Below are 24,381 nucleotides of genomic sequence, written 5' to 3' on the forward strand. Positions count from 1 at the left end.
CCAAAAATCTGTATGGCTAGCAGTTCAGTGGAGTTGCTAAGACAGCATAGATACTTGATGAGTGAGCACAAGATATTCTACCTGGCCTGATAGCAAGTTATACTGCATATGGACAGAATCTCCAGCTATAATAACGTGAACAACTTGAGCCACAGCATTTTGTTCCTGTTGAGTGCACAGGTGGTCATGACTCATTAGCCTTCCTTTGAGCTACATCAGGAGTAGAATCTTAAGCAGCAGAACATGATGCCCCTCAAAAACTGGGAGAATCAAGAAGTGTGTTAGAAACACAAGCCTTTTTGTCTCCCAAGTGTCCAGTAAGGTAGTCCACAAGGAGTTGAAACTGGAGGGGATTAGCCTCATTGGCACAAATCCTCAGTCCGGACAGTAATGCCACATACTTGTCTTCCACTGCAACAAAGATGAATAAGGCTAATTACAACCTTCAAGCTAAGCACTGCAAGCAGTATATAATGTATCCAAAACTTATCATGTGTGCATTAAACCTGGGTTTGTTTGTGAAGGCAATGGCGTTTGAGCAGGTAAACCTGGCTCTAGAATGTGCTGGACCAAGAATTCCCCGTCACTACCTTCTTGCCCATAGACGGCAACAACTACACCTGTGAAGAAAATAGTTGTAAGCACAAAATAGAAGCCAAAAATAATTTAAACACACAAGGCATAAGCAACCGTGATGCTGCTGGAAAACATAAACCAGGATGCTTAGAGAGGGGACATGCACCACCAGAACCTTCCATAGATGCCGGGAAAACATAAACTAGCAGCCAGTAAGGATGCCATACACAACCTGTTTCATGAGAGAAATAAAGCCAACCCGATCATCGCTCCTGTCATGCCTTACATAGACAAGGGTATATTTGTGCTTACATATAATAATGTATGCAGTCATGCCTACTGCCAGAAAAACTGGATAGCAAGGCATGTCTCTTATGCTTCAAAGCCCTTCCATAGCCACAATCCTCGGGGCAAATTTTCCCCATGACAACCACAACTCAAGACACCTTGCTGTGGATGGTCACCTTTACCAATTGACACATTAAAGGGTTGCCTAATGGACATTCGCAAACTTTTTTAAAACCCACTTGGAGCTGACAACGTTCTTCCTTTTCATTAAATCCACCAACTCTCAAGTCTCAGAGTTCCAATTGGAGGTGCCAGGTTCGAGCCTTATTTTCTGCAATCAGAGTCATAGTTGTCAGGCATGATTTGTACGATACCATACTGTACCGGAAAATACGGTATTATATTTAAAAAAATCTTATCGTACGATAAAATATGGTGTTTTAAAAAATTACTTATAAGCTTAGGTAATCCAACTTCGAGATATGGAGTATTTTAAAAAGGAGGGAAGCATCATAGTATAGAGGAAGCTCAAACAACCATAGAAAAGAAAAAACAAGACCATTACTCCCCAAAAAAAAAATATATGAAACAATATTTTTTTTGGAAAAAAAAAATCCCGGGGGGAGAGAGGGGGGGGGGGGGAGTTCGTTCGTACGGTATCGTACCGTACAATGTTCCGTACGATATGTTGTCTTACGTTGTACGGAGACAACTATGATCAGAGTCATCATGCTGCTAGGGTGCAAGAGGAGGGTCTACTTGGGTGCATGATTGAAATCTCTCATTAAAAAAACGTCCTTTCTTTCTCAATAGACAATGTCCTGTGTATATATTACTTTTGGTTTCTACGGGAAAGCATTCCTCTCATGTTCTTTACGTCCCCGCACTTGGTTTTCATTTGTTGTCAGTGCATGAGGTTTGCAAGACTGGCTTCCGGGTGGAGTTTGAGGAGCATTCTGTTGCTCTACAAGACCGCGAGACTGGCCAGGTTGTTTGGGAAGGCGGAGTGGAGAATGGTATATACAAACTCTCAGCACTCTCCTCTTTGACAAGTTCTCAGATTGGTGATTTGTGGCACTTTTGGTTTTGCCACTTAAATGTGGATGCGTTGCGGCGAGCTTTCCGGGACCAGATGGTGGGTGGCTTGCCAGATGTTGGCAGTAGGCAAGGACGTTGTAGTTCTTGCATTCGTGGTAAGCAACACAGGGAATCTTTTCCGAAGCAGGCTTCCAGATGAGGATACCTTTGCACCGACAGCGAGGATGACCACAATTCGGATCGTTCTTGCCCTTGCTTCTTCTCAGCGGTGGCCCATATTTCAGATGGATGTGAAATCTGCGTTCCTTAATGGTGACCTACAGGAGGAGGTGTATGTTGAGTAGCCTCCAGGCTTTGAGGTTCCAGGATCGAAGGGGATGGTTTACAGGTTGCGGAAGGCCTTGTATGGTCTTACGCAAGCTCCCAAGGCTTGGAATCAGAAGATTGATTCCTTCTTTCTACGGACTGGATTTCAGAGATCGGTTGCAGATCCTAACCTATATCTCTTTCGAGAACGCGGCATGGTCACGTTGATCATCCTTTTGTGGATGACCTCATTCTCACTGGTGGTCGTACGGAGCACATTGCAGTGACAAAGGCTGCCTTGTCAAAGGAGTTTGAGATGACCGATTTAGGCTTACTCCACTTCTTCTTGGGATTGGAGATCTGGTAGACGCAGAGGGGGTTCTTTGTCTCTCAGCAGCGGTATGTCCATGAGTTGCTTGAGGCCTTTGGGATGGAGAACTGCAAGCCTATCACGTTGCCGATGGACCCGAACACGAAGCTTACAGTGAATGATCCTTGTGAGCCAGTTGATGCCTCTCTGTACCAGAAGCTGGTTGGTTCATTGATCTGGTTGCTGAACACCAGATTAGTCTTGAGCTTTCCTCTGCGGTATCTACAGGGTACGAAGGATCTTGGACTCTTCTACACCACTAGAGGTGAAACGAAGGAACGAGTTCGCCTCCAAGGTTGGAGTGACTCAGATTGGGGAGGAGATCCAGACATGAGGAGATCTACATCAGGCTACAGTTTTACCTCGGCGTAGGAGCTATTTCATGGAGCAGCAAGAGGCAGCCAACTATTGCCTTGTCGTCTACAGAGGCAGAGTACCGGGCTGCTTGTGGTGCTACTTGCGAGGTTGTGTGGCTGCGGAGGTTGCTTGGCGAGATTGGGTTTCCACAAAAGGAGCCCACCGTCATCCATTGCAATAACCAGAGCTGTATCGCTATTGCTCGGAACCCGGTCTTCCGTGCCCGGACCAAGCACATAGAGATACAATATCACTTTGTTCGTGAGAAGATCTTGGCTGATGACATCTTGCTTCTTTATTGTTCAACGCAGGACAATGCAGTAGACCTCTTCACGAAGTCTCTACCTCAGGCTATGCTCCCAGTAGCACTCCAGCTCACTGGGGTTGGTTCCACATCCAGGAGCTAAGAGGGGGTGTTAGCAGTCATCTCCTGTCTGTACACTATGTCAAGGCCTCTGTTGTGGGTGTGGCTGCCCATATTTAGTGTCTTCCCATTTTTCCTCACTCTCCGTATTTTTTCCCATTTATATGGAGCAGTGTATGGGCTGTCAGCTGCCCCCAGATACTGGCCAACTTTGTTTGCTTGCTGCCCGACCCATCACTGAGTGCTGGTTTTTCACTGTCGACTATCAGGTTGCTGGTCGTGGGCAGCCAGGGCAGCTGCCGACTGATTTTGGGCTGGCCGACCAGCATCCAAGGGCCATATAAAATGGCCCCTTGCCCCCACACTCCCATATGTATATTTTCGAGATTTTATTGGTGTATATAGCAGAGTTACACAGCTTCTCTCTCTCTTTCATTTGTGTATTGCTCTCTACAGCAGTTGTCTTCATTTCTGTTGTGCATTCTGACAGCGATGTCACTACTGCTCTACATGAGATGTATGTGTACTAGTATGATGCCCCCTTTTCTCACAAAGAGTCTTATCCACCTTGTCCCGAAAGGTGGGGACAAGACCAATATTAGACAGTGGAGGCCCATAACTCTACTTGGGTCTGCTTACAATCTTAGCGACGGCAGTGAGTATGAGGCTTCAGCCTGCTCTTCACAGAGTTATTCATGATACACGGAATGGCTTCCTCCAAGGAAGGAGTATTTTTGGTAACATCTTTTCATTTTGGGAGGCTGTGGAGTGGACTAAATCTAGCCAACAACCCCTTGCCATTCTCTTGCTAGACTTTGAAAAAGCTTATGACAGAGTGTATTGGGACTTCTTGGACGACATGATGGCACGGATGGGTTTCTCCTAGGAGTGGATCAAAGTGGTCTCTTGCATGTATAGGGAGGCCTACAACACAATTTTGGCCTGCAAAGGGCGTGGTGAGTGCTTTCTGATCTCCCGTTCCATGAGTTAGGGATGCCGCTTAGCTCCGCTACTTTACCTTATAGTAGCGGAGACTACGAGCAAGTTTCTCACGGTTACCCCAAAGGTTTCGGGCCTCAGGCTGCCTCTTTGCACACAGAGGAAGAGTTACCGGACTCAGAGTTAGCAGATGATATTGCTACGTTTTTGGAGGCTTCACATGCATTCCACTGTGCTTTCCGCACTGCCTTGGAGATGTTTTGCTTGGCAGCAAGCGCCACCATCAACTGGCCTAAATCAACGGGATTCTAGATTAGTGACTCTCCGCAAACAGATTGGGTGGGGTTTACTTGGAAAAAGAGAGGATGCATTGCCGAAAACCTAGGTTGGCATTGACATCTCGCCTGCACAACAGTTCACTCCAATGCCCATGAGCATTAAAAGCAAACTTCAGTATTGGAGTAGTAGGAAGCTTGATTTGACCTCTAGGGCCTTGGTAGCTAGCCAAGTGCTGCTGGCGATTGCTTGGTTTGTCACGTCGTGCTGGGTTTTTCATAAGGGAAGCATTGGCCAGCTTCGTCGGCTTATTCATAACTTCCTGTGGTAAGAATTAAATGGCATTGTACAGACTAGGGTGAGAGTAGCTCGGGATACCATTATTATGCCTAAGCAAGAGGGAGGATTGAACATCATTGACCCAGAGGTGGAGTTGTCATGTGCAAGACATGCACTAGCTAGAGAATGCTTTTGCACCCAGCACTTGAGAGTCACTAGTCAGAGGATTATGCGGATGCATGCAACCATATGTAACCACTGGATCACAGGGAACTTCGTGGAAGGGCCTCATCACTTATGGTTTGGAGTATTTTCAAGGAGAGGGGTACCTCTTCAGGTCATGTGCCTTCCCACTTTGGGTGAGGACGACGTACCAGTTTTTTACTCCATTCAAGATAGATGGCTCTTAGAGAGAAGTCTTGGGCATGATATTATTGAGGGTCCGGCAGGTGAGAGTGGTAGGCAAGGCAAGGAAACACGTTTATATTAATCCCCCTCAAGGGATGATTACGGACTCTTGGAGCCTTTGGTTATATGATGGGTGTCCTATCAGATACCTGCACTGGGACCCGATGCGTGAGAGTGGAGGGATGCTTTTAACACCATGAAAAGCATGCCCTTCTTTAGTACACTCTGCGGAACGCCAGACACTTGGTTCTGGGACAAATCCAAAGAGTCCCTACTTTTAGACCGCATTGGGAGGCTTATGGGATCACCCTTGACATTTAGAGGTCTTTTTGGCAAAGGTTGTGGCACTCGTACAAGGAAACAAAGATTATTTGGCTCTCTACATGGTGGCCTTGCCACCAACCAATGGAGATCGATCTTTGGTGCTAGCCCATCTTGTTTGAGATGTGTAGGAGCTTCAAAGACAGTCTACCATAGCTTATGGGAGTGCAAGGAGGCACAGAGGATTCGGATTGCAATAGCACACCCTTTTTGAGGAATGCTTACATTTGTTTTGGTGCTATTGTTTGGTTGACACAGTCAGGCCTGCAAATTAGGTTTGAAGGGAATGACAGAGATATGGTCATGCGGGTTACCCGGGGACTAGGTCAGCTGTGCCGTCTTCAAGACATGCCATAGTCACGCTACGTACCTCTAGCATAGAGATTGAACACTGCATAGGAGATCATTACTAGCATCACAACCTCGCACATCTAGAAGGCTAGATGCACTAAGTGAAAGAGTGCACAGAGCGGAAGCAGAGTTGCACTAGAATGTGCTGAACAGAGAGTGCAAGAGAGAGAGAGATATGGAACAAACTATGCTGAATATACTGAACCAAAACAGTCCCAAGCAAGAGACAGTGTTAGTCTCATAAGTGAGGGAGCAAATATGTACAAGACTGAATGAAAAATGAGAGGCCAGCAAGTGCTGGCCGACTAGAGCTCATAAACAGGCCGACTGGAGCTGTTGGACATGGCCGACTGGAAAAATGCCAGAATGGCTGGGAAAAATCCCAGAAAAATAGTAAAAAGGGGTGGCCAGCCCACAAGCAAGGGCCATACAAAAGGGGACCAAATGGACACCAGAAATGGGCAGAAACTGGGGATGAATGTGTTAACACCCCCTTTCAGCACTAGATGCTGAACATATCTCTGAGAAGCCGAAGAAGGCGTCCTCTGTCAAAGACAAAAGAAAGCAGCAACAACAGGTACCAGGAAAGCTCCACAAGCAATCTCCATAGCAACTCAGCTACAAAAGTAACAGTACAAGCTGCCAGGTACACTGTTCTTCTAGAAGAGAACAACCATGTCAGTTGCGTCGTGCTACTCCAAATATCGGTGCCAAACCCAAATATACACACAGTGTCACAGGAATCCCTAGAAACCTGTAGCTCCAAGAAGATAATACCCTCAAAAGAAATAGAGTCCATCTGCTCCAACTCTATACCAAGAGTAGCCAAATGCTGTATAATAGCACCCTCCTCGAAGGTCGGCATCGCCAGATGTAAGAACTCAACTGCCCCCTCTGAAAACTGATGTTGGGACTCCACAAGCCCAACCAAATCCAAATCCCAATCCTTCAATCCCTGGAAGTACCACTGTGCCCCAGGCACGGTCACGGACATACCTGACCACGATCCTAAATCCTCACATAGAGTAAGGGAAATAGGAAAATTCACTGTAGTGCTAACTGAAGTAGTAGTAGCCTCCTCAATAGCATCACACAACGTAGAAGCAGGCTCCTCCATAGAAGGCAAAGGGACCAGCAACACATCCTGGTTACTGGTAGATGAAGAAAGAATCGGAGGCGAAGCAATAGGAGAAAAATCCCCCCCAAAAGCTGTGAGCAAAGATAGCCCACTGTCTTCCTCAAAAACATTACCAGAGATATCATCCTGGCAAGGAGAAGTATGCACAGAAACTGAAGGCAGGGCAACAGGAGAAACAACCTCCTCAGACGCAATGAGCAAAACTGGCCCAATATCCTTCGCTGCAGGAACATCTCCAAAAGAAGTATCCACAAAATCACTGGCTGCACAGCACCCAGAAGCAGAAAGCATCTGTCGGTCATTGGCATCACCATAGAGGTCACAAAGCAACTGCCATAGAGGTCACAAAGCAACTGCCACACATAGAAGGTAGAAGCATCATTAGGAGCATAGATGAAGTGTCGAAGAACCGAATCCTGACAATTCAGGAGGAGAAAGCCATAGATCTGTCCGTCAGTCTTCCTCCACCGACACACATCCTCCGCAGAGGCAAGGTCCGGCAAGCACCGATTCTTGTACGAGAGAAACTCCATCAAACCATACTCCCTAAGAATAGAAGTAACCTGCAACTTCCATGACTGAAAGTTACCACCATCCAACTTGTCTGCCTCATCAAGGAAATAACAAGAGAGTGGTACGGGAGCCAAATCTGAAGTTGCCATAATTGATCCAATAAAGAGAACCAACCCTCATAAGATAAAACTGTCCAAATCAGAAAATGCTGATATAGGGTCTTTCATCCCACCAAAACGCAGCCCTAAGAGGCTGGACAGCACCCAAGAATCCTCCTGTAGCAAAAAACGCAGAAGCTTCTGTCGACTGTACCTCCAACCTTGAGGTCACTAGAAGAGGGAAGCATAAAATGCAAATTTGATAGAGAGAGAAAAGGTAGCCACACGGGGCCAGGGAATATGCTGTAAGAGGGTGCAAGAGGGAAAGGCAACAACAAAGACAGTAGCTTGGGCTCTCCTCATGAAAACACACAATCTCTGAAGAAGAAGTGTCCTTCACAGGTACCAAGAGTGCCACCAAAGCCTGCAACACCACAAGCCCCCTCTGCACAAGGAAAGGGCCACTGGAGAGGAAAACGCAGCAGTGAACAAGTGCTGTCCTGTAGAAAACAGGCCGCCTGCAGTCCAATCTCCAAGTGGGCAATGAAACGCTGATCAGCAAGAGCCAAATGACTGAATTGGTGAAGCCAATCTGAAGGAAAAGCGACCAGCAGGGTGCTGTCCAGAAAACGCAGCAGCAAAAGCTATGAATCTGAAAGAAAACGCAGAGGAGTAGGTGCTGAAAACAGGGCTGAATCTGGGGCAGCAGAAAGGTTGCTAAACTGGGAGCGATGATACCATGAAAGAGTGCCACAGAGCGGAAGCAGAGTGGCACTAGAATGTGCTGAACAGAGAGTGCAAGAGAGAGAGAGATATGGAGCAAACTATGCTGAATATATTGAACCAAAACAGTCCCAAGCAAGAGACAGTGTTAGTCTCATAAGTGAGGGAGCAAATATGTACAAGACTGAATGAAAAATGAGAGGCCAGCACCCACTATTTATAGTGGGAAAGTGCTGGCCGACTGGAGCTCATAAACAGGCCGACTGGAGCTGTTGGACATGGCCGACTGGAAAAATGCCAGAATGGCTGGGAAAAATCCCAAAAAAATAGTAAAAAGGGGTGGCTAGCCCACAAGCAAGGGCCATACAAAAGGGGACCAAATGGACACCCGAAATGGGCAGAAACTGGGGATGAATGTGTTAACACTAAGGCCATGAAGGGAACTTTGGTTTATGACAGGCCTTGCTAATCTCCTTTGTGGCTTTCTTTGCATGGAGTTCCTTTGAGCCCTACGAGACGATGCCACAAAAGTGTGTGCACAGCTCTCTTTGAGGTTTGGCACCATGGGTGGCTCTTTTTAGATGGGAACGGGATTAGATGGAGTCATGGGCAAAGTGTTGCCTTGCTTAGTGTTTGTCCATGGACTCTTTCAACTTCTCTAGAGGTGGTATCGAGACATGAGCCAAGCTAGGGAGCCACTGCCCTCCATTCCTACTTAAGCTTTGGAATTGTTAGCATCGGAGGCACAACTTTAGTATCCTTGGTCTGGCATTTGTTGATGGTGTGGTTGTAGAGGCTTGTGCACAAGGTTTTCTTGACTTCGAAACCCAAATGTATTTTACATATATTTTATACTTATTTATTATATATCTTTATATTTTTGCATTATATTATTTATTTAAATGGGATACACTGCATTTGCAAGATCAAGTGTGATATTATCCACACGCTCATGGCCACTTGGGCCAAGATTCACAGACCTTTGAGGGTTGCAGGAAAACATGGCCAATTCACAAGAGAATGGGATCATGGCATCTTTTTCACTCTCATATGGGGCCTTGCTGGCAACACAAGGCACTAGATTGGTTGAGATTAAGATACGCTTAAAAAGATTGTTGGCCTTCAGCTATAGCCTGCAGCACCCCCCCCGGGGGGCCGTGCCGTGCCATCACCCCCCCCCCTTGGTGCGGTGCCCTCACACCCCGCAAACATTCCCCCCCCCCCTGGTGCGGTGCCAACACATGGACATGGCTAATCTAAGGGCTAATCCTTGGAGTTTGCAGCACATAAACAATAGTCTAGGGCAGGTAGCAAGTCCCTGACAAGCACCAGAAGGCTTCCTTAGTGTCCAAGATCAGGTCGGCCAGGCATAGGAGGTGTCTCACTTCAGGTCGGCAGCATATATGTATTTATGTGTCCATGAAGCTGGTCAACCGGCAGGTGGCCAGTTGGAAGGGCTTCCAAGAGCCTACAAAAGGCAAGGCATAGCTTCATTTGTAGATCGTTTGACCCCCTTTGGGGAAAGTCAAGAGTCGATCTTTTGGGTCCTAAGTAGCTGAATAGGAACCTTGGGTCCTAAGTAGCTGAATAGGAACCTTGATGCAAGACACCAACAAAGACAGAGAGAGAAGAGAGAGTGATAGCTGTATTTTCAGTATATTATATAGTACAAAAGATGTCAAAAAGACTTGTACAAAATCTGTGGCCTTCAACCTTCCAAAAGGTATCCTAAGACCGCTGAAAGAGAACACACAGAGATTATGTGCATGTGCCAGCATCAAGCTCAGTAAAGCTAAGTGCTGAAGGTGTCCTAGGAAGGTGCATAGGTCCAAGTAGAGTAACACAGCCAGGGTAGAAATTCCATGGGGCTAGTTAGTGTTAGCAAAACCCACGGGAATGGCAGCCTTGAGAGTCAGATGCCATTTGGGGCATACCAAGAAAGGCTCTTGGGAAAATAATTCCAAGGGGGTGGAGCAAGGATGCCCTGACCAACCTCCGGAAGGAGACCATTGTAGTGTTTAGGGACAAGGCATGAAGGCAAGGGAACAAAGTGGAACAAATGCATAGATCACAACACCAAATTTGTTGGACTGGAATGAGAGACATGGAAAGGTTGTCAGTGAAAAGATTGCCAAAAAGGAAGGATGACAAGTTTGGAAGCCCATGAGGATACAAGGGACATTGACAAGCCTCCATAACAAAGGCTGGAATCCCATCATCAAGTTTAGCAGGAGGGGATGTCATGTGCACACATGGACATGGCTAATCCTTGGAGTTGGCAGCAGGTTTACGCTCATCAGGGCAGGCAGGCTTCAGGAGAGCTTTCAATACCACTGACCATGTATTCACTTTGAGATGTATGATTGATCAGGCCAGAGTGAGGAAGAGAAAGCTCTATTGCTGCTTTGTGGATTTCCGCAAGGCATTTGACAAAGTACCACGAGAGAGGCTCTTTCAGTGCCTGCAGTCTCTTGGCATACCAGCAGATATGACATGGGGCATCTATGCATTATATGAGCAGGTTTTTGGGCGAGTCAAATGTCCAGGAGGTATGTCCGAGACTATTGCTAGCACCATTGGTGTGAAGCAAGGATGCCCACTTTCCCCCACGCTATTTGGGTTATACATTGATGAGGTGGCTGACTTCATTACACGGGGAGGCGGAGATGGAGTTGATTTAGCAGGTACCTCAGTACATATTATGCTCTATGCTGATGATATTGTATTAGTGTCTGAGTCTCCAGGTGGTCTACAGCAGCATCTACATGCACTCGATGATTTCTGCACACAGAGGGGTCTTACTGTGAACCTTGGGAAAACAATGGTTATGGTCTTTCATACATCGAGACAGGGCAGGAGTCAGCTGACATTCACTCTCGCAGGATGCCAGGTGGAGGTGGTGACATCATACGTGTACCTAGGGGTTACCTTCTCTGCAGCAGCCACACGCTTCACCATGGGTTCAGTAGCCAGAGCTAGATTGACACGGGGATATGCAGCATTGAGAGGGTATGCAGATTGTGCAGAGAGGAGGTGGAGAGTGAGGAGCATTATGTATGCAGATGCAGAGCATATACAGCCATCAAAGAGAGATATCCCATTTTATTCAGAGAGCCACATTCCCTGCGCCGCCAGATCTTTGAGGCAGCAGACCAGCGCATACTGTGGGGAGATACATTCTAGACATACAGCGCCACAGAGAGACATTATTACAGGCTCAGACAGCTCCAGAGGGGGGGCGACAGACACAGATTACTACATTCTTTCAGAGATCCATCCCCCTCCCAGCCCCTACACGGCAGGGAATTACTCTCCAGAGAGCAGAGACACTTAGAGCCCGCAGGAGACAAAGGACACCTGGCTTTCGGACACCACGCCTATACCAGAGAGAGATGACAGAGATCAGAGCTCAGTTTCACAGAGAGGGTGCGGAGCGACTGGCTAGCTTCAGAGCACACCCAGGCATGTTCTTCAGGGAGCTGTGGACACCCCCTTCACTGATGTATACCATTTTATACCCCCAGTATGGTACAGGATGGAGCTAGCTAGGTTGCATTGCAATTTCTACAGAGAATGGTGATAAGGTATATGGTTTACATTACTCAATTGCTACAGAATGCTGCCACCAGGAATGTAAGTGCATTAAAAACTTAGATACTACTAAGCATATTAGTATTCACCAGCCATCAAAGGTGGCCTTGAGCCAAATGTGTTTCCTGAAATGCACGCATGATTAACACTCCTCAAAAAAACCAGCTTTGAGTCTATCTCAGAGTCACAAGCCAGACTTTCACACCTTATGTGAAAATTTTTGACCCCCTTGCACTTACTTACCAGTTACATAAGATTTGGGAGAAACGTTTTCTCCTACTAATTTGACCCGCCCACTTTCATCCTCGAGAATCAGATAATCATTAGCATGCATGAAGTTATGGGCAGACACCAGTGGAGCAACTGATCGCTGCAAATCAAACCCAAATTGTTAGTACTATTAAGACTATTTAAATCATGCTATTAAAAGAGTATATGTTCTATTCCTTTGATGCCTTAAGAACTAGAAAAGCCTTGATGAATATTTTTTGTTTCTAATATTTTCCCCTAATACACAAGAAAACCTTACGTAACTCCCCAGAAAGGATTCAAAAACCTGTGCACCTCTTTTGCATATTCATCCAGAATCGATGGCTTGAGCTGCATTTGCTTGTACAAAGTGCCAATCACGATGCAATCCTCACCTTCTTCCAAGCCCAAGATGGTTCGAACTGCCCCACATAGATTTGTAAGACACTTTCAGCTTCTGCAATAGCAGAAAAAAAAACTAGGGAGAATGCAATCCAAAGATGGACCTAAGAGACTGCACTACATAAACACATGTGCTAGTCCCTCTGCAAGGAAAACTTCCAGGGGCATGGCCAAAACACAGAATCAAACAGCATTCTGCAAACCCAAACTTTGTAGCTACAAAGAAGTATTACACTGGACACATCAGAACATAGAGCTGGGAACCCTTGCTAGGAAAGCCAAAGCAGCAGTACACAAGTCAGGTACAGATACCCAAAGTAACCAGACCCAGATAAAAGGACAAGGCTAGATCAGAATCTGGACAGCCAAGCATATAAATATATATCGATGGAAAGTTCAGGCTATTTCCCAAACTTAACAAAAACGAGTGAAATCTCCATATGAGTCTACTCACAAAGCTTCAAATCATCAACTCCATCATGCAGAGCATAGACTATGCGCACAACATCCCCCGTCATGTTTATGCATAAATATGTGTCCATATCAGTGGACAAATCTTCATGATAAACCATTCTGTCATAGATAGCTTTGACTAGGTTATGGAAAGGCAAGCAAACCATCAATTAAGACTCGGACTACATACATATATACCTAGATGAATCCAGGAACATGCCCAAATTCACCTTTTAGGAACGTGCATGTTATATACTCATGGCAGTCAACCCACAAGACTATATAACTATCAACTCCATTATGCGTGGTACGGACTAGATACTACAACATCCCCACTAATGTCATCGGACTACATAAAGCTTTTTCTAATGCTTTCACCTAGGTCTCTATTCTCTTTTGCCATGTATTCATAGTAATGGATGACGTGTCACATTCTCCCACACCAAAACTCCAGTTGTACTCTCGATTGCATGGTCGTCTCATCCATTGGCAGCAGAGAAAGATTCTTCTTTGTGATTTGGATCTTATAGACATTTGCCAACTCCACATAAGAGTGCCCTCCCTCAAACCTCTCATGTTATGCCATACGTCAAAACTAGGCGGTTGCTCCCACCAAGAAGAGAGAACTATAGATGCTGCTCCCCTGAATCTCAACTAGAAATGGCCTCTATTTCTATCCCCATGCAAAAGATGGTTGAGCCACCTTCATCCACCGGATCAGTATCGGGCTCATAAAGCTGAACCTCCCTTTGGACCTTTGGACATCCCCAAGGACCATGCTTGAGAAAAGAGTGGCCTCCCTCAAACCTCTCATGTTATGCCATGCATCAAAACTAGGCGGTTGTTCCCACCAAGAAGAGAGAACTGTAGATGCTGCTCCTCTGAATCTCAACTAGAAATGGCCTCTATTTCTATCCCCATGCAAAAGATGGTTGAGCCACCTTCATCCACCGGATCAGTATCGGGCTCATAAAGCTGAACCTCCCTTTGGACCTTTGGACATCCCTGAGGACCATGCTTGAGAAAACAAACTTTGAGAACATGCACAACCAGAAATTGCAACCATGTCCTCAAAAGCATCTACAACCAATGAGGTAGCATAGTTGAATTTGAAAGGGTAGATGCCTACATGGTCCTCAGGCCAGCGTGCCCAAGGTCATTGGGTAACATGAGCGGCTGTCAAGGGTAACCTCAGAGGTAACACCACTGAGCTTTAATAATACTTCAAAGCAACTATGAAAAAAACATGTTGCCTAGATGGGGTGAAGTGGGCCTAGTGCAAGAGGGCAAGCTCACAGCTAGTGGGGAGGAGAGAGAGAGAGATGATGACCAACAATATAATCAGCACAAGGGCAAAGGGATTGAAGGAGTACAAGAGTAGTGGAAAGCATAAATTCATTGCATAAATTCATTATGCAGATAGGTCCTTTTTATGGGAGAGATCCTCTTTACAAAGATGATACATATGCTGCCACCACATATGCCATATGCCAAATATGATGCAAAGTGTCCCTAATAGGTGTCACTTTGCCACACATCACTACTTTACATAATATCCTTCTAAGAGGATGTTCCCACACAAAAGACTTATACACACACGTTGGAATTGTTGTATTTAAGCCTTCATAAAGTGCTAGTTTACACAACCACCTAGCACTTGGTTATTCCCACATTAATCACTATTAATATTTAACATTACCACCCATAGTGATAATATGGCTAGAAAGCCTAGTCATCCTGGACTAGGTTTGCTGTTCCGTCTTGTCATCAGAGGTAAAAATAGCAGAGTTTGCAGAGTCCCCATCAACTTTCAGCTTTGCAAGCCTCTTCCAACACTCTTGGATATAGTAGTAATGACACTTTCCTTTCTTCTTCTTGGTGTCACCCTATGATTATTCCACTTTGCCTTTGTCCCTAGAGAAGTAGGTGTCATGTGCATGCTTGCCCATGTACATTCTCAGGGCTAATCCAAAAGGGGCAGCCAAGAAAAACATCATTAGAGCTAGAAGTTGGAGCACAGAGTGCTATTGTCAGTGTGGACTTGGAGGAACTTAGGGCTGCAAGAAAAAGGAGTCGGCTGTACCAGAAGGTGTCGGCTGCAGCAAGCGCTTCAAGTCGTGGAGAGGCGCAGCCTAACTAGGGTTTATGGAGGTCCGACAACAGTCGGCCAGCCCATCCTTGACTCAAGAGCCTATATAAGGCATAAGGTGCTCATTGTGTTGGGTATTCTCTCCCTTATGGAGTGGATCAAGTTTAGGACAGATTTTGGGTGTGTTACACCTTTTGTATGAAGGCAACTTAGGGCTGCAGATTTAGGTACCTTTTTGTACCATTAGAATATACTGAATTTCCAGCATATCTCTCTCTCTCTCTCTCTACTCTCTCTTCATGTCTACGTTTTGCATCAAATTGTTTCCAGTGGTGTTTAGGGCTGAAGAAGACCCCCAGAGCTTCCGCGTGTTACATTGGTATCAAAGCATCAAGCTCAGCAAAGCTAAACACTCATTCAGTTCCATATGATGGTGTACAGGTCCAAGGTACAGGAAATTACACGGATACGAAGCCCAAGGCAAGGAGCACAGAATCGGGAAGAGCTCCCAGGAGGTTTGTTGGTGGTGTTCCACAGAGTCAGAGGGGATGGCAGTCCTGTGAGCCAGATAGGTTCTCGGGCAACGGTCCCAAGGGAGGATTATCCTCCAAGGTGTCACCAATTGGCCGACCATTTGGTCCATCTCCAGTTTTTGCGTCTCGTTCACTTGAGGCCAGGCCGGTGTCTCGTGTGAAGAGGCCAGTATTTTGCTAACATGGACGGGAGCCAGACTGGTGCCACCCGTGTGTTAGCAGGATGGTGTCGTATGGACGGGAGCCAGACCAGTGCCACCCGTGTATGACCTGGACTGTGTTCGACCCATGGGATTGTCACGCCATGGAAGAGCCAGTATTCGTGCCGTGTTTTGCCTATGGGACTGTCACACCATAGGGAAACTCGTGCCTGGAACTGTATCTTACCTATGGGACTGTCACTCCATAGGAAGACCAGGTTTTTATGTTTTTATGTCGTGCCAGTTTTGTGCCGACAGATATTTTGTACTTGCTCCATGAACGGGAGATATGTCCATGTTACTATTTGCACATGCACACATATTTTGCATGTTTGAAACTGTTTTCGCATGACATGTATTTGTGTGTTTGCCTGCTTGACGTGTTACTTACTGAGCGGGGACGCCTGCCAGTGAGTCGTGAAGTCTGCTCTGTATTCTGATGAGTTTTGGTGCATGTGAACAGGTGGTAAGTATGTTACACATGTTGTTTTTATTATTTTATCTCTAACCTCTTATTTTATAAGGTTAGGTGTTCACATTTATTTAAAAGTGGGCACCCCCTTTGGGCACCCACTTAGGGGCCAAGGTGGGGAGCCCCACTTTAAGTGAGTGTGGGGGTGGGCATGGTCACCTACCCAAACTCCCCACCCCCATGCAAGCGTGGAGTAAACTCCACTTTCATTTTATTAAAAAAAGGTTCCCTCCTTCAAGCGTGGATCATCACCATCGGCGTGCTCTTCCACCATCCTTCGTAGAAAAAAGGAAAACGACCAGCGCTTCATCTTTTCGCTCCTTCAGGCTGCGCTTGTACATGGGCAAACTGCCTCTGCACTTCTGAATGTGGCTGCACACAGGCTACTCTACCTTCCTTGCAGCAGGCAGCCAAAACAGGCTGCGCATGTTTTTTTTGAAGCGGCTGATGTACTGCTGCGCCTAACCCATACAGGCGACTGCTTCTACTCCTCCAACAGACGGCTGTCTCCCCTGCACAGCAGCTGCACTTCCTCCATACAGGTGGCTGCGCCTGTTTTCCAGCAGGCTGCTCTGCCTACATAGAGACAGCTGCCACCACCTGAAGGCTACGCCTCAGCTCTGCTACAGCTGGCTGCTCCTCCAGGCCATCTCCTTTTCAGGCTACAGCCAGGTGGCTGTGCACTGCAGCCAGGTGTTACTGAACTGCACACCGAGGCTACTTCTGAATTGCTCCCCCAGGCGGCTGTGTATCCTTCACCAGCAGGCTGTGTGAACATCTCCAACAAATTATATTCTGCAGCAAGTATCCCTCTTCTCCATACAAGCCAGGTCTCTCTCTTCCCTTGCAAGTGGGAACTCCTTCTCTCACAGCAGGCGGCTGTGGTTTTCTTGCGGTGGTACTTGCCTTGGAAGTTCACCACAAGGCGACTGAGTCTTCATCAAGGGGACTTCGCATCTCCTGGGTGGCTTCATCATACCACGAGTATTGGCTTTCTATCAACCATCTACAAGTAAGTGAATTTCAGATTCCAGTAAAGTATTTTATGTTTAAATCTGATAAGGGATTCATCCCTCTACGGCCACACCCGTTCGGTGCCGGGTTATCCAAGCTCTATTGGAGAACCTCGGTCCAAAGGTGCTGAGATCGGGAGAGCCAGGCGTTAGTACGAGAGCGCCTGTTTGTGCGTGGTCTCGGAACACCAGTGAGGCGCTCTCCGCGGAGTCCAGTGAAAGCACAGGACTGTAGAGATTGGACCACACTAGTGGTCGTTCTGCTTCGAGCTTCTACATCGAAATTCGACTTCGAGCCTATTTGTTTGGTACTGTTTTCATATGTACATGGACATTATCTGGTTCTTGGAACCCATGGAGCATTGTATTTATTAAATACTCCCAATAAATATATCATATATTGAGGGGGGGGTCGGCCCGGTCCGGCCCCAGTGCTGGTGTCCATCTTTCCATTTCATTTCATTTAAATTTCAAGTTGTATTAAGTTGTCCATTTCAAATTTGTGGTTTTAAAGTTGTGCTATTAAGCGTGTGGGTGTCCAACGGAGTCTTTCCCACTTGACGGGATCGGTTTCACAAGGGGTGATGTGAGAGTGCCAAACTCAGTTCTCAGGAATGCAGACCAAGACAGTGTTCAGAGTCAGGGCCGGAATAGATTGGGGACTGGAGGGAATAGATGCATAGATTTTATTTAGAGACAGAGTGGTTTTGGAGACCGGGCCGGGTTTTCAGAGAAAAGGGTTGCCAAGGATGGATGGATGACAGAGGGACTTTGGGAAAAGATTGGGATGATGACAGTCATCCAAGAACAAGTTGGATTCCCGTCATCAAGTTTAGCAGAGGGGGATGTCATGTGCATGACATGCTCATGTCCATTCTCAAGGCTATTCCAGAAGGGGCAGCCAGAAAAAGACCATTAGAGCTAGGAATTGGAGCACAAGATATAGAAGTGGACAGTGTGGACTTGGAGCAAGGCCTGGAGGGCATGAAGAGGATGTCTTGTCAGCTGCATTAGAAGAAAGGATGGCTGTCGGCTGCTCACAGAGGTGGTCGACTTAACCAGAGGACAGGGGCGGGCTGTAGGCGCATCATACCAAGTGAAGAAGTCCACTCGGGCAGCATTGGAGAGCATTTAATGCAATTTTGACTGGCCGACCAGCAGTCGGCCAGTATACCAAGTGTCCAAGAACCATATAAATAGCAAGTGTGCTCATTGGTTGGATCATTCACTCCCATAAGGGGTGGGTCCTTAGGGTCTAGCTTTAGGACCAGATTTTGGGTGTTTATCACCTTTTGTATGAGGCAGCCTAGGGCTGTAGAAGAGTACCTTTTTGTACTATATGATATATACTGAATTTCTAGCATATCTGTCTCTCTCTACTCTCTCTTCATGTCTGCATTTTGCATCAGATTGTTTCCAGTGGTGTTTAGGGCTCAAAGAAGACCCCCACAGCTTCCACATGTTACATTGATGTCATGTGCATGACATGCTCATGTCCATTCTCAGGGCTATTCCAGAAGGGGCAGCCAGAAAAAGACCATTAGAGCTAGGAATTGGAGCACAAGATCCAGAAGTGGACAATGTGGACTTGGAGCAAGGCCTGGAGGGCATGAAGAGGATGTCCTGTCAGCTGCATTAGAAGAAAGGAAGGCTGTCGGCTGCTCACAGAGGTGGTCGGCTGAACCAGAGGACAAGGGCGGGCTGCAAGCGCATCATACCAAGTGAAGAAGTCCAGTCGGGCAGCGTTGGAGAGCATTTAATGCAATTTTGACTGGCCGACCAGCAGTCGGCCAGTATACCAAGTGTCCAAGAACCATATAAATAGCAAGTGTGCTCATTGGTTGGATCATTCACTCCCATAAGGGGTGGGTCCTTAGGGTCTAGCTTTAGGACCAGATTTTGGGTGTTTATCACCTTTTGTATGAGGCAGCCTAGGGCTGTAGAAGAGTACCTTTTTGTACTATATGATATATTCCATCCACCAAGCTCTGAACAAAGTTTTGCCCAAACAAGACCCTGTTTGCCCCTATTGCTTCAAAATCTAGAGGTTTCACCCAGCTTCCATGGCCATTGTAAGCAACAATGAGAACTCCATCATTTCCCATGCTTTGTAGCTTGCCTCCTTTTGTAATCTTGTCCAACGACCAAATCATGCGTTTACCTGACATCGATAATGCCATGTTGGCATGTGTGAGGCATGGACAGCCCATGACTCCAAGTACCAGTTTTCCCTCTACCACCAATGCCAAACCAATCTGGATGTCATAAATTGTGTAAAAAGTTATTTAATGGCATGGTTCCATAACAAGGAAGGCAGTTTCCCTTGTATCAGTTTGTTAATATTAATAAGGAACCTTTCATATGCTTACTGAAAATCGTTGAAAGACGTCTTTTTTTCTTGTAGTTCTAGTTGTGTTTTCTTTTCAACTATTTTATAATACTGCCTAGGTTATGTGCTAACATTTTTATCATTTCAATTGAATCTCTCGCGCTCGATCCCATAGATGGAACTCGTGGGTTCTTGGAAGGTGAAGATGCCTTGTATGTGGTACAGTTAATGTCACTTGCTTGTTGCACTATTTTTATGCATTTCAAATTGAAAGTTGTGAGGTGTTCTCTACTCTCTCGTCATGTCTGCGTTTTGCATCAAATTGTTTCCAGTGGTGTTTAGGGCTGAAAGAAGACCCCTAGAGCTTCCGCATGTTACATTGATGTCATGTGCATGACATGCTCATGTCCATTCTCAGGGCTATTCCAGAAGGGGCAGCCAGAAAAAGACCGTTAGGAATTGGAGCACAAGATACAGAAGTGGATAGTGTGGACTTGGAGCAAGGCCTAGAGGGCATGAAGAGGATGTCCTGTCACCTGCGTTAGAAGAAAGGAAGGCTGTCAGCTGCTCACAGAGGTGGTCGGCTGAACCAGAGGACAGGGGCAGGCTGCAGGCGCATCATACCAAGTGAAGAAGTCCAATCGGGCAACGTTGGAGAGCATTTAATGCAATTTTGACTGGCCAACCAGCAGTCGACCAGTATACCAAGTGTCCAAGAACCATATAAATAGCAAGTGTGCTCATTGGTTGGATCATTCACTCCCATAAGGGGTGGGTCCTTAGGGTCCAGCTTTAGGACCAAATTTTGGGTGTTTATCACCTTTTGTATGAGGCAGCCTAGGGCTGTAGAAGAGTACCTTTTTGTACTATATGATATATACTGAATTTCCAGCATATCTCTCTCTCTCTCTCTCTCTCTCTCTCTCTCTCTCTCTCTCTCTCTCTCTCTATCTCTCTCTCTCTCTCTTCATGTCTGCGTTTTGCATCAGATTGTTTCCAGTGGTGTTTAGGGCTGAAAGAAGACCCCCAGAGCTTCCGCGTGTTACATTGGTATCAGAGCATTAGGCTCAACAAAGCTAAACACTAATTCAATCCCATATGATGGTGTACAGGTCCAAGGTACAGGAAAGTACACGAGTACGAAGCCCAAGGCAAGGAGCACAGAATCAAGAAGAGCTCCCGGAGGTTTGTTGGTGGTGTTCCACAAAGCCAGAGGTGATGGCAATCCTGTGAGCTAGATAGGTTCTCGGGCAACGGGCCCAAGGGAGGATCATCCTCCAAGGGGTGATGTGAGAGTGATAGACTCATTTCTCAAGAATGAAGACCAAGACAGTGTTCAAAGTCAAGGCAGGAATGGATTGTGGACTAGATGGAAAAGATGCATAGATCTTAATCTGAGACAGAGTGGTTTTGGAGACCGGGCCAGGTTTTCAGAGAAAAGGGTTGCCAGAGTTGGATGGATGACAGAGGGACTCCGAGAAAAGAGTGGGATGATGACAGTTGTCCAAGAGGAAAAGGTTGGAATCCTGTCATCAAGTTTAGCAAAGGGGGATGTCATGTGCATGCTTGCCCATGTACATTCTCAGGGCTAATCCAGAAGGGGCAACCAAGAAAAACATCATTAGAGCTAGAAGTTGGAGCACAAAGTGCTATTGTCAATGTGGACTTGGAGGAACAAGACTTGGAGGACTTGGAGGACTTGGAGGAACTTAGAGGGCTCAGTCGGCTGTAGGAAAAAGGAGTCGGCTGTACCATAAGGTGTCGGCTGCAGCAAGCGCTTCAAGTCGTGGAGAGGCGCAGCCCGACCAAGGTTTATGGAGGTCCAAAGCCAGTCAGCTGGTCCGACAGCAGTCGACCAGCCCATCCTTGAGTCAAGAGCCTATATAAGGCATAAGGTGCTCATTGTGTTGGGTATTCTCTCCCTTATGAAGTGGATCAAGTTTAGGACAGATTTTGGGTGTGTTACACCTTTTGTATGAAGGCAGCTTAGGGCTGCAGATTTAGGTACCTTTTTGTGCAATTAGAATATACTGAATTTCCAACATATCTCTCTCTCTCTACTCTCTCTTCATGTCTGTGTTTTGCATCAGATTGTTTCTAGTGGTGTTTAGGGCTGAAAGAAGACCCCCAGAGCTTCCGCGTGTTACAGTAGGCTTGGTCTCCTCTGCTTACATTACCCCTCGATATGTTCTTCCTTGTCTGCTAAACATGGAGAATTAATCCCGCCAGCTCCTCAAAGGATAGAGGATTGCCTTCTCCTCTTATAGAGAGATTCAGAGAAGTATGGAAACTCTGATAGGACTCAAGTAGGGAGTTAAGAATGGTGGTGACCAATTTTCTCTTATCAACTATCTCATCTATATTCAGCAACTACTCTTTTAGGTTTGTTACCTTGGTAAGGTGATCTGCGATGGAATCACCCTCGTTCATGGTCAAGTTGTCCAACTCCCGCATCAGGTACATGACTCATGCTTCATTACAAGGCTGAAACATGGTCTCAAGGACCACCCAATCAACCCTTGCAAAGCTGCAAGATAGGATGTGAGGATCAATGGATTGCTTGACTCAAAGAGCAATCATGACCATTGCTTGAGCCACACACACAAACCTGCACATTAGGGTTAGGTGCAGGATGGAGAAGCTCACACACAGAAATGAGAGAGAGAGAGAGAGAGAGAGAGAGAGAGAGCCAAAAGTGTGGTAGCCACAAAATGCAAGTCAACCCTTGCATGTGTGTCACATCCATATAATATAGAACAAAATATTATATGTAGAGTGTCCTTTCACACTTGATATCCAAGGGGAAAAACCACATGGGAAAAAGTGCCCTTGGTTAAGCCCTATTCACACATAGCACTACCATAAGTGGGCATATGCCTACATCCTTCTCTTTTGTGTCTTTGCTAAACATAGGATTAGCATTAATTGTCTTTGCTTAGCATTAATCATGAACACGCTTCCGCGATGCACATTACAATCATCCTCTTCTCTCTTTCCCTCAAAAGCACAAGACACAACAAGGCTATGGATTGAGCTGGAGCGTGGGCAGGGGCAGAGTCTATGAGCTGAACCGGAGAAAAAGCTATGGGCGAGGCAATGGCGGCAACGGCAATCTCAGAGGCAGACAGTGGACGGAGCTAGTCTCACAGCCACCGAACAGTAGGCGCAAGCCAGCTTAGCATATGCAACCACCACATATGCCATATGCCAAATGTCCCTAATAGGTGTCACTTTGCCACACATCACTACTTTACATAATATCCTTCTAAGTGGACGTTCCCACACAAGAGACTACACACGAGCCGTTGTTCACACACATCCCAAATTAATCACTATTAGTATTTAACAAAACCTTGACTGACACGTTTGTCTCACTACATGAGCTTGGTCTAGTTAGAAAACATGAAGTGTGAAGTTTGTTTTTCAATAACTCTACACCCCTTAGGTTTTGGAGCAGCAACACACAAACCATAGTCTGACACATAAGCACTGCTTTCACGACAACCTCGCCCACACCCTACTGCTTGGCTCATCGACACAATGTGTTGAAAAAATACAAGTATGCAGTTTCTCTTTCAATTACTCCATAAGTCATCAGCAAACAGCAGCACACACATTGGCTCCAGGGCAGCAATTCACAGAGCACTGTCTAACAAATAAGCACTAATTTCATGACCTTATAAAAACCTAGCCCACTATGGCACGTGGTTCATGATAGCACATGAGACAATAAAGTAAGGTGGGTAATTTGATTCTAAATGACTCTTCAGATCATCAGCAAACAGCCGCATATTCAAAGTGGACAAACTAGCAGCAAGAGTCTGACAAACAAAACCTTGCAAAACCTTAGCGCCCTGATGCATGGGCGCTAAGGTTTTGCAAGGTTCATGGAGGCAAACGTAAAAACAGCCATCCTTTACTTCCATACTGACGGGTGCACGGTTCATTTTAGGATTTATACATTCCTTTTCTTTTCTTGTAAGGATGGGTGCTTACCACGTGATTTGGGCCAGCGTTGCTGAGCAAGGGCAGTGAGAAGCTCTCTGAACTTGTGGAGGCGGCAATAGTAAAGATGGCTGTATTGCTGCCCTTTATACTTCTGGGAACGCAGATCGAAACACTCATCCTGCATAAATGAGGCAAATTGGTGAAAAGCTTAGAATCGCCAATGCAGGCTGTGTAGGATCTGTGTAAGGGTTCTGTCGGGGGATGACCTGGGGGTTGTAAATGGCCTGTTTCCTGAGAAGAGGTTGCTCCTCCATGGTGCTTCTGCAGTGTTGGCGGGAGTTCTTGGTCTTGGAGGGGGTTTCACATGGAGCGTTGTGGCCGTTGCCAATACAGCTGACGCCCAAACACCTCCTTGTGTGTGCTTTCACACTCTCGAGGAATTGCCCGCAGGACAGTTCATATGTACCTATCGAGTCTACATACTTGGGCCTCCTATGGACAATAGCGCAAGAGTCTACATACTTGGGCCTCCTATGGACAATAGCGCAACGCTCGTGCTTGCTAGAGTCTCCCGGTCAAGGTTTTGTCAGAGAACCTATATTGAGAGTGTAGGTATCACATGTAATTGTGGATTGATTCCTTCTCCAACTTCTTTACATGATATAGCTTCCTTATCAAAGGTTCTACCTGACCGTGAGCTCTCTTCGAGGCATAAACGTTTGCCTTCTTATCTTTGGGTTTCAATGAAACCCAAAGA

General features: G+C 46.3%; 1 protein-coding gene across 4 annotated transcripts in view; it reads right to left on the minus strand.

Moving 5' to 3' along the window:
- POLD2 (DNA polymerase delta small subunit) overlaps positions 1–24,093 on the minus strand; it is a 39,787-nt gene extending 15,694 nt beyond the window's left edge. Inside the window, exons 1-7 of one of the 4 annotated variants that reach the window (XM_086787600.1) lie at positions 23,891–24,093; positions 23,673–23,802; positions 12,501–12,607; positions 12,180–12,306; positions 507–620; positions 296–411; positions 82–165 (exon numbers count right to left, since the gene is read on the minus strand). In XM_086787600.1, the coding sequence (XP_086643726.1) occupies positions 82–165; positions 296–411; positions 507–620; positions 12,180–12,306; positions 12,501–12,607; positions 23,673–23,802; positions 23,891–23,938 (726 nt within the window). In that variant the 5' untranslated portion in view covers positions 23,939–24,093. The remainder of the gene's footprint in view (positions 1–81; positions 166–295; positions 412–506; positions 621–12,179; positions 12,307–12,500; positions 12,608–23,672; positions 23,803–23,890) is intronic. The other 3 variants (XM_086787601.1, XM_086787604.1, XM_086787602.1) reach the window with 3 other exon arrangements.
- Between the last annotated feature and the right edge of the window lie 288 nt (positions 24,094–24,381).

The sequence above is a fragment of the Cibotium barometz genome, chromosome 51 (assembly GCF_041138505.1).
Source record: "Cibotium barometz isolate CiBa-2024 chromosome 51, ASM4113850v1, whole genome shotgun sequence".
Taxonomy (NCBI): domain Eukaryota; kingdom Viridiplantae; phylum Streptophyta; class Polypodiopsida; order Cyatheales; family Cibotiaceae; genus Cibotium; species Cibotium barometz.